General features: G+C 34.1%; 1 protein-coding gene across 1 annotated transcript; it reads left to right on the plus strand.

Moving 5' to 3' along the window:
* Positions 1-7,852: 7,852 nt before the first annotated feature.
* LOC126721610 (uncharacterized) lies at positions 7,853-9,732 on the plus strand. The gene is made up of 2 exons (XM_050424659.1): positions 7,853-8,455; positions 8,563-9,732. The coding sequence occupies exons 1-2, from the start codon at positions 7,853-7,855 to the stop codon at positions 9,730-9,732; spliced, it is 1,773 nt and encodes a 590-aa protein (XP_050280616.1).
* The last annotated feature ends 1,709 nt before the right edge of the window (positions 9,733-11,441 follow it).

Below are 11,441 nucleotides of genomic sequence, written 5' to 3' on the forward strand. Positions count from 1 at the left end.
GTTGGTAGAGATTAAGGGTTTTATAAATCAAAAACACCCACCTTGAGAGAGTACCATCATTCACTTAAGAGAAAAATCTTTATAGCCTCAGCTCCTTCTCTCTCCCAATTTACAATTACATATCCATGAGAGGAGATTCTAACCTTCGCCACATAGATTTTTGCTTGTTGCTTGGACATTTGGGAAGCATTGGAGCTTGACCACATTTTCAACCGGTAAGGCTTAGTGGTGCAACTAGGCAGTGTTACAGGATCCGAAAAGCTAGTTGAAGACAAATTTCCGAGAAGTCCATTGGTAATTAGAGCATGAAGGGCTCGAGTACATTGAGTAGCTTAAGCTTGGAGGGTTTTTGTGTATTCATGTAATCCAACTTATTTGCTAGTTGATCATTTCCGACTTCAAGGTACAAAGAGAGATTTTTATGCCCAGTTCTCTAGTATTGGGTGTTATTTTGGTTTGCTCTCTCTTAACCTATTGCCCTTTGCATTATGGCATTGTTCAATTATGTTTATCCTAGCAAATTGATAGTAGCATGCTTGGTTAATTGGTTAATCACATAAATTTCACATTAAGTGTGATAAGCTTAGAATTGATTAGGCCGTAATTAAAAGTTGGGAGTCTAAATCAGCACCTAGTAATTAGGCGTGCAAACTTTCAAGTTTTGCTAACCAGTCTCCCTACCATGGAATTATTGACATTGGTATACTTGTTGATCCCTTTACATGCTTGATTACCATGCAAAAGATGGTGCTGAAAAACCATTCACCCACTAACTATAAATAATCAAATCACGACTCCAATCCATATAAACAAAAATGTCTACAGGCTTGGAGTAAAGGGAATTTTATCAGGTAGACTCCATTTGGATGATAAAATAAATTTTTTTTTTTTTTGAAACCAAACATAAAATAATTTGAATATGATAGTTGGATAACGTTTATTGTTCACACACTTGATTCTCACCAAAAAAAAAAATTTGTTCACACTTAAAATATCAACCTTCGGCCATAAACATAAATTGTTAACATAAGTGTGATGCCGCGATCAAATCAACAAATACTAAAAAAAGGAAAAGAAAAAGGAAAATCATTAGTGAACAGATATTGATTTTCCTCCCATGTTTTTAGAATTCCTAATCTACTTGTTACCATGGAGAGGAATATGAAAATTTCTTTGAAAATTTTTGATTCAATATACATACTTTATGGATAGAATTAACTAATTAATCTTTTAATTATACTAGCTTGTAACCCATGCATACGTACGAACATAATAAAATATACATAATTATAGTATTGTGTAGAAGTATAATAAATTTATAATTTTAATTATATTTTTTCTAAGATAGATGCAAAAAATTTCAATTCTCAAGGATAAAGAAATTTTAAAACATAATCTAGTCTTAGATGTTGACATGTATTTTTTTTTTTTTAATTTAATCCCATGCGTTACAATGGCAAAAAATATTAACTCCATGGATCTTTAACGGCATAAATTTGTTTACAAGTCATGTTGTAGATATATGGATCTTATATTTCCAAATATGTATCTTGGAACGAAGGCATTGTGATGCAAATATCACCTATGACGGAAAAAATTAGTAATAAATGAAATTATTTTGGTCCATTGAAGCAGTTGCACATGTTCTTTAAGCTCTATTTTCCTAAGAATGTATTGATTTGTTACACGTTCGATAAAGCAATAGAAGAGAGACATAGGTTTTTTTTTTTAAGAGAGCTTCAACCTATGGCGTATGTTTCTGATGATAGCTCTTTATTATCAAACCAAAACACCAATCGGTTTTTGATGTAGGCAGGGATTGAACCCCAAATCTCTTATTTAACCATCAGATATTTTATCAGTTGAGTTAACTAAAACACACAAAGACATGATTAAATGAATGGAACAAAGTAGTACTTGATCTTAGTATATTGCTGAAATTAGTTCTAAGGTGCTCTTTCTCATACCAAGAGAAGGGCTACATACAGTATTAACTTGTTATTTTAAAACCTTGGGCCCCTTGCTTGCATAAGAGCATTCTCATCAAAGATTTCAAAAAATTTAACATTTACCATCTCAAAAACCTACTTTATCAGTTTTAACACTTCACTTTACAATACACTCAATATCAAAGATTTTATATTTTTTTACCACTTCATTAAAATATTAATTTTTTATTCTCTTTCACTACCAACAAACCCACAGCCACAGCCACCACCACCAACCACAACCTCAACCTCAACCCCCAACCACCAAAAACAAACCCACGGCACAAACCGCAACCCAAAACCCACCACAAAACTGCCACAAAACCGTAGCCAAAACCCACCACCCTAGCAACCCTGATTTGAACCTCAACCCCGATTGGAACCCACTAGCAAACCCACCAGTAGACTCATCATGCCGAACCAAAACCAGATCGATGAACCAAAACCCATCACACACACACAAACCTAGTAGATCGGTGACCCACAACCCACGACCCATGCCGAACCAAAACCACGACCACAAACCACAGCTGAAAAAGAAAAAGATGAAACCTCCATCGGAGGACGACCCATAACCCAAAATCAAAATCAGTCATTAGACCCACGATCCATGAACACAATCACCAAACCACAGCCATCGGCAGCCCACAATCGTCGGACCACAATCATCGGCAGACCACAAACATCGACGAACCACAATCGACGAACCACAGAGAGTGAAGAGAGAAGAAAGAAGTGAGAGAGAAAAGAGAAAGATAGATGAGAGAAAGATCCATTGAGGTGAATAAAAAAGAATTTTTTTTTACAATTCAACTACAGTACGGTGTCAAAGATAAGATTGTACTATAGCTGAATGTTAAAAAATTTAAGATTTAGCATATTTAATGTAAAGATGTTTTTATCATTTGAGGTGCTAAAAATGCTAAAAAAATAGCATTTAGCATTTTTAGCACCTTTGATAAGAATGCTTTAAGTCTCCTGTTACAGGACCTTTAAGGCTTCTATTTCTAGGAAAATTATTTTTATATCTTTATATATCCAATTATCAAAGAGAATAGCCCATAAGAATTTGGCAAAGACCAAGAATTACTCTTTTTTTTTTTTTTGATGAACAGAATTACTCATATTTAACATGCTAGTTGTGCCCTTCTTTACCACTCCTCTAATGTGAGAATAGAGAATATTCTAAAGCCATCTTTAGTAAATGTTCTTGTAAGAATATTCATGGATAAAATGAACAAACTAATAAAATTCTCATAATAATAGAAATATCTCGTATCATCCTTAGGAGGTCCATAGAAACACTTGCCTCTTTGAAATTACAAAACACACAAACCAATTTTCATATGCTTTTTAATTATTGAACTTATGAAATAAAAAATAGATGACATTTTGTTAAGGCCAAATTAGTATAAACCTTTGACTTTGATTAAAATTTTGGGTGAGAATTTTCAGTTGAACCAAATAGAGGCAAACTATTCATATATAATGAAATGAAATGTAAGCATATGCTATAGATCAGAAGCATACAAACTTGTTCACGCAACACAACATCCTGAATGGCAGTTTCAATGTCACTGGCATATTTAACATAAGTATCGAGTGGCTAGAAGATGCATTCGGAACAGGTACCGCACTTTTGTACTCTTCATGCAAAATATTGGAGCCAGATCCTTAGTAAAACTGGGTCAAAGACTCAAAGTGCTTATGTTCATTTTCATCAATGTCATAGTGTCAAATCTTCTGCCCAAAAAAATAATAATAAAAATATATATTTAGATGACAAATCTTCTACCCTATATATATATATATATATATATATATATAAAGGATAGATGATCGAAACAAAAATGCCACAAGACATGGAAGTCTAATTTTGACCAAAGTCTAGCCAAAACAGGCAAGATTGTTTAGTGGACTATTGTAATCCAATTTCCAATGACATCACAAGGATATCATGCCATCTTAACAAATTTTTTTTAAAAAAAATTAGCAATTCATAGAAGGATGCCAAGTTCCTGGCTTGAGAGATTGTAAGTCAACATGATTCCAAATTAATACATATCAACACAAAAAGTCAGAGATGATATACACCTCTTTTTTTTTTTTTTTTTTTTTTTTTAGTGTTTCTAGAAATATTGGGAAAAGTATTTATTAATATGCAGTACAAAGAACATGAATAGCAGAGCCATGCATTATGAAACCTTGCTTTAGAACCCAAGAAGTGAAACCAATATATGATGGAATAAAAACGAACCATGGAACCATATTAGAATAAACTGAATTATGATTTGAGCCAAATAAAAATAATTGAAAAGTAAATGACAGTTTCTACAATTGAATTAAAGTCATGAAATCTAAATTTCATTCCAAAATGGCATATTGCCTAAAGATGATGTGCACAGCCGCTAAAAAACAGAAAACAAAAAGATTCACAATAAAAATATGCATAGATTGATTAAGAATTTAAGCTTATAGTCTAGAATTAATTCGGATAAGCATTTAGAAGGTGGTCACCTCCAAGGGAATTGCATATAAAGAATGCCTCATTCTAATCCTTGATCACATATGTCCCTAACTCATTTAGTTGGGTGTCACAAATGTTTCAAATGTATAGTTGTCTCCAAACTTGCAGTGCCACTTTGTGAAATCCCAATCAACGGTAGCTGAATTGGGCAAGGCTCTCGTGTGGTGGCCCTTGGATTTCTTACTCTTTAAGTCTGTTTAGATATCGCTTATTGTTGAAAACTGAATAATGTCGTGGGATTCAGTTTTAAAGTGCTTTTTTTTTTTTTTTTTGGCTGAAAAAAGTACTTACAGTCCCGTGAACAGTACACGGGACCCATTGTTTTTTCATGCATTCCAAATGCACACTTTGTCATTCTAAGGTTTTTTTTTTTTTTTTTTTATTTATTTATTTATTTATAATCTAGCATTAGAGAGGGAGATGGTGTTTAACTTTTAAATTATTTTTCATGGGACTCCTCAATTTTTTCGGTGTTGTAATTAATTGCAACAAAATTAAGAAAACTGATTTCTTGACTTCTGCTCCAAATAGCTCTTTTGGCACAAAAATTTTAAAAACTAGATATGACAAGTAGTGTAAAATTGAAAATCTAATTGAATTTCCTCTTATATATATTATAATATAATATATAAGAGAATTTATATCATTTTAAGTAGTACTAAAAAAGATTAATTAGTCTGAAAGTCAAATTTTTACAATTGAAAGAAATTAAAGGAAGCTACTCCACATAGTCCGAATTATAGACTAGTTTTTTGTAATATTCAAGCCACATTTTTTTTTTTTTTTTGAGAAGCCATCCAAGCCCCTAATGAGGAGGTATATCATATTTCAAGTTTATACACCTAATTCTCTCACACATGTACATGTGAGACCCACGTATTATGACGGAGCTGGGTGTATTCGCTTGAAACATAATATTCTTTTGCTTTAACCGACTATAAGTTTGGACATCCTTTCAACCATGTAGAAGGCACATGAAGATAAGGTAGTGGAGCCCACATGTTGGAGTGCTCCATTCCACTTCCTATAACAGAAACACTAGATCTTTTCCCTAAACATGTCACCTACCCCACACCCAAAAGAAGTCAAGGAGCAACTTCTCTTTACCTAATTGCTGCTGGGACATTACATGTTACGACAATAAACGTATGTTGCAGTTCATTCTTTGTCAAGCAACGGGATAATGCTAAACAACTATCATTAGCAGAAGAAAGAAAGTTTTTTTTTTTTTCCCTTAAAAGTAGAAATGATTTTCCATGTAAATTTTGTGTTCTTTTGTATGTAATTGCTATTTTTAAAAAAACCCAATACACTCCAAACAATGAAAAAACCATGGTCCAAATCTACAATAGTGTTACTTATGATTGTTAGAATTAGTTAAAGTCTGTTATGCTAGTGTTGCGTCATGTTACAAATAAGATTATTGGAAGACATTTCATTTACTTATATTTGCCATATGAACAGGTAAGGTTGGTAAGTTCAAAAGACTGCTAAGAGTAATATTGCCTCTTAATACAAAATAAGACATTGAAAACAAAATTCACCTTTCAACCCAGAATGGAAGCCATGTCCACCAACGTCCCCCTTCTCTCTTTTCACACTTCTCTGCCAATTTTTCTATCAAAACACAGAGAGAAAAAGAATCAGGTTTTCAAACCATACATCTCTAGAACCAAAAAATAAATAAATTCCAGATTTCAAGCCCTGTTCCAGGATTCAACCAGAGGTCAAACTGTGGTGAAATCATATTTAGTTTAATAATTAAATAAAATATAAACATATAGATTAAATTTGTAAATATAGCAAAATTGAAAGAAAATAAACAACATAGGAATCAACTTCGTTTCATGGAGTAGAGCCAACTTCCATTTACATTTCAATCCATAATATTAAAACAACACCAATTTTCAAATAAACAGCACATCATTCCAAATTGTTCCAACACTAAAGCAAGATCATGACACAAACTCAATAAAACAGTATAGTGCATACAAATCCAATACAAAACATAACATTCAATAGTTATACTGTATAGTGTATGCAATAATCAAATAACATAATAGAACATTCACAGAAATTTCACAACAACAACGACAACAGTTCAGAGGTTCAATCTCATGTGGGTGCATGAGTTCTGCATTTACCTTCCAAGGAATAAAAAAATAAAAAAAGAATCAACTTTCTTTACAACAACTAAGCAACTAAAGACGCCAGTATGACTACCAAATACAAGAGCAGAGAATCTAATTCTGCTATTGCAAGTCAAAATACATTTCCTCTATTTCTACTAACAATAAATTTTTCCAGCACATGAAATAAAAATTCCCAATTTATATGGTCATGCATCTTCAAAAGCAAAATGAAGGCAAGTATGAAGGACCTTTTTTGGTATGAAATAATAATTGAAATAAAAAGCACTAAGAAAGGTAAGCAACCCCAGTACATTGTAAAAACAAGAGTAACATGAGGATGTATTTAGAAAGAGCAAGCTCCTAAAATTCAGAAGTAATACCAATTAAAAAAAGAAAAATCAGTAAGTAAAAGAAAATCCAGTAAATTGGTAAAGGGCATTTATCAGCATCCATCCATGCATACAAAATCTTAGAAACAGAAACTTTAATGTCAAAGTAGACAATATGTGATCTTAAGTCCAAGCTCCTTCCTCAAAAATGCAGCAGTGCAGGACCTAAAGTTTCCAATGTGGGCAAATAAATGCATACCATCTATTATATATTTGGGCCTTTAGGCTAGCTTTTTGAAAACCTTGTGTTGTCTCCATCAGTACAATATTAGGAAGAGAGAGAATAGCTTAGTTCAGCCATTAGCATGAAATTACTTCAAGTCAAACAACCGATATTCATGATAGCAAAATGTAATGGTCCTAACGTAAGTTAGCATTCTTTCGAATAAGTTCTAATAAACTTTTCTCCAACTATAGTCAAATGAAAGGCTGAAGCATGTTCATCTTTCTAGCATATTAATATTATTGTGTTTGATGAACTTTTTTAAGAGTACTAGTGTTGATGGCACGTTCTTGCTTTATTAGACGACTTCATTTTAATAAGCATACTATAATGTTAATCTGTCAAATATTACTTAATGTTAAAATAGATCAATTTAATAGCAAAAGCTTGAAAGTAAGCACATTTCCACAATATCACTTACATTTATTTTATTTTATATATATATATATATATATATATAGATAGATAGATAGATAGATAGATAGATAAATAAGAATAATTTTATTGAAAAAGAATACTTCATATTTTATGATGTGGCTTTTAAGAAAAAACCCTTGCTGTCTGAGCTTCTGGACCTAAATTTGAGAGAAGGGATGCAAACTTTGTCACCGGAAGATAGTGCAAGAAGGGTTGAGATAAAGGCTAATATTGAGTATTTAGCTTCTTTGGAGGAGATTTCTTGGAGGCAGAAATGGAAAGCTTTGTACTTAAAACAAGGGGATAATAATACTAGATTTTTTCATAGGCTTGCTAATTCTCATAGACGTACAAATACTATGAGAGGTGTGGAGGTTGAGGGCATTTTGTATGAGGATGAGTCTGCAATTCAGGATCAAGTGGTGGGTTTTTATAAGGCCTTGTATCAAGAGACCGAATCTTGGAGGCCCACTATTGATGGTTTAGAGTTTGCAAATCTGGATGAAACCGATCAAATTGCTTTAGAAAGGGAGTTTGAGAAGGAGGAGATCCTTGCAGCCCTACAGGAGGCAAAGGGTGATAAGGCTCCCGATCCAGATGGCTTTACTATGGCTTTCTTTCAAAAATGCTGGTGTGTTCTTGAGAAGGAGATTTTGGCTTTTTTTGCAGACTTCCACAAAGAATGTATCTTTGAAAAATCACTCAATGCCACCTTTCTGTGTTTGATACCCAAGAAGCTTAGTGCAGTCAATATTAGAGATTTCCGCCCAATAAGCCTGGTGGGTAGTTTGTACAAGCTACTTTCAAAGGTTTTGGCACATAGACTGCGTTGTGTGTTGGATAAACTTATTTCCAACTCCAAAATTCTTTTGTTGGGGGAAGACAGATACTTGACTCTGTTCTTATTGCAAATGAATGCTTGGATAGTAGATTGAAGAGTGGTATTCCTAGTGTGATTATTAAATTGGATGTTGAGAAAGCTTATGATCATGTGAGTTGGAGTGCCTTATTTTACCTTACCGAGAGGATGGGTTTTGGGGAGAAGTGGGGGAGATGGATGAAGATGTGTATTTCTACTGCTCGTTTTTCAGTCCTTATTAATAGGCCTCCTGTTGGTTTCTTTAGCAGCTCTTGTGGTCTTCGCCAAGGGGATCTTTTATCTCCACTCCTATTCTTATTGGTAATGGAGGTATTGAGTAGGTTGTTGAAAAGGACAAAAGATGGAGGCTTTATCAGTGGTTTCCAAGCAAATCCCAATACACGTGGAGGTTTGCATATCTCTCACCTTTTGTTCGTTGATGATACTATTCTCTTTTGTGATGCATCAAAGGAACAATTATTACATATTCATATGGTTCTAATTTTCTTTGAAGCTATCACAAGACTGAAAGTAAATGTTGGCAAGAGTGAGATTGTGTCAGTTGGTGAGGTTGGGAACTTGGATGCTTTAGCTCATATCTTATGTTGTAAGGTAGGCTGTTTACCCATGTCTTATTTGGGGATGCCTTTGGGGGCACATTATAAGAATTCCTCAATTTGGAACCCTATCATTGAAAGGATAGAAAAAAAGCTTGCAAGTTGGAAGCAGTTATATTTGTCAAAAGGAGGTAGACTTACTTTATTGAAGAGTACTTTATCAAGTCTCCCTACTTATTATTTATCTTTGTTCACTATTCCAAAACATGTGGCGGACAGATTAGAGAAAATTCAGAGGGATTTCCTTTGGGGGAGATCTAATGAGGTCTTTAAATTCTCACTTGTTGCTTGGGAGAAAGTTGTGTGGTCAGTGGAGTCTGATGGCTTGGGGATCTGGAAAATTGGGCTATTTAACCAAGTTTTGCTTGGGAAGTGGCTCTGGCGATTTGGGAATGAGATCACAAGTTTATGGAGGCAAGTTATAGCTTCCAAATATGGGGAGGCCAGTGGGGGATGGTGTACTAGAGTTGTTAGAGGGACTCATGGATGTGGTATGTGGAAGAGCATTAGGAAGGGGGCTGAGAGTTTCTTTGGTCATGTGTTGTATGCGGCGGGAGAGGGTTTTCGTATCAGATTCTAGCATGACCCTTGGAGTAGCCTTACTACCTTGAAAGATTTATATCCGGCATTGTTTGGTATTGCTGTGAACAAGGAAGCTATGATTTCAGAAATGGTTAATTATGCTCCGGACGGGGGTGGTAGGAGCTAGAACTTATGTTTCAGTCGTGCATTTCAAGACTGGGAGACAGGGATCTTTTATGATTTCTTTGCGTATATCTCTTCCAAGTTACCTAGGAGGGGTGATGATACCATGATATGGCAATTGAATTATAGTGGTGTTTTCAATGTGCGCTCTTTCTATACTTCATTGCTAGCAGCTCCGGTGGTGTCTTTTCCTTGGAAGAGCATTTGGTGTGTTAAGGTACCTAAAATGGTGGCTTTCTTCTTATGGACAGCTGCTAGGGATGGGCTTCTTACTATAAACAACCTTGTTAAGAAGAAATTACCTCTTGTGAATTGGTGCTACCTTTGTCGATGTGAAAAGGAAACTGTGGATCATTTATTGATCCATTGTAAGTATGCTTATACTTTGTGGAGTGAAGTCCTTCGTTTGTTTGGGGTTCAGTGGGTGATGCTGAAGAATGTTGTTTCTCTGCTTACTGCATGGTGGAATTGGTTGGGGAGTCACACTTCAAAAGTGTGGAATATGGTTCTAGCTTGTATTATGTGGTTAATTTGGAAGGAGCGCAATGCCTGTACTTTTGAGGAAACTGAGAGACTTGTAGACTGTGTGAAGTCTTTACTTCTTAGGACTTTGTTTGAGTGGTCCTGAGTTTGGGGAGTTTACGCATTGTCTCTCTTTGTTTGACTTCCTTAATTTTGTTAGCCTTTCTTTTTGATTGGTTTGTATTCTTTTCAATGCAGTGAGTTTACTATCGTAAATTCATTGTGCTTTCTTTTTATCAATAAAGCTGTTATTACATAAAAATATATATATATATATATATATATATAAATGGACACAAAGAAGCCTAAAGAATTACATCGATATTTTAGTAATAGTAAAATATTTTAGCAAACGATGATTTATGAGAAGACTATTTTATTAAATGATGCAATAATTTGTTTGCTGTCTAAAACTCCAAGCTGCGTCCTTGAAATCACTAGGAAATTCCCAATAATACTTTCCAACAACATCATCACCTGTTACAGCATTTAAATGTCCATTTACAAAGTGCATACCTACACTCTCAACAGATTGCATTTATCACTTATAGGTAAATGATGTCCAAGTAGGGCCTAGAACAAGATTGTTTCATGTAATGATTATGGTTCCAGGATGAAAGACGATTTAGTTAATGAAGCAAATTTTTGGTCTACTGAGTGGGCAAGACATCTCTTTCATTGACTAGATTTGCAAAATAGGAATAGGAGCCATATTTTACTTCCTTTGTCTAGAAAAACTTTCTATGTTAATATTTATAGATAAGTGATAACGACTAACTTCAGCAACTAAGAGATCCTAACAGAGAAAAAGGGACTCAATTATGAAACCTATAAATGAAATTCTGTAGCCTAAGAAAACAATTACATGGTCTACAAATACACTTAAATAACTTCATTCAATGTCAAAAAGAAGGTATAGGTAAATCATCAAATCAATAACTATTATCAACAATGGTGTAGCAATTGGTCAGCCACTCAAAATGTTGTAGATGATCGACAATAAAGAACTCCTAAATTACGTTTCCAAATGATAATAAAATTGGGGGATAATTACATATTAGT

The sequence above is a fragment of the Quercus robur genome, chromosome 4 (assembly GCF_932294415.1).
Source record: "Quercus robur chromosome 4, dhQueRobu3.1, whole genome shotgun sequence".
NCBI lineage: Eukaryota > Viridiplantae > Streptophyta > Magnoliopsida > Fagales > Fagaceae > Quercus > Quercus robur.

Bases quoted from the DNA above. Each gene is read 5' to 3' on its own strand.
- LOC126721610 (XM_050424659.1), top strand. From the start codon at position 7,853: ATGCAAACTTTGTCACCGGAAGATAGTGCAAGAAGGGTTGAGATAAAG. The intron at 8,456-8,562 runs GTGGGTAGTTTG...GGGGGAAGACAG, and splicing joins ATTTCCGCCCAATAAGCCTG to ATACTTGACTCTGTTCTTAT.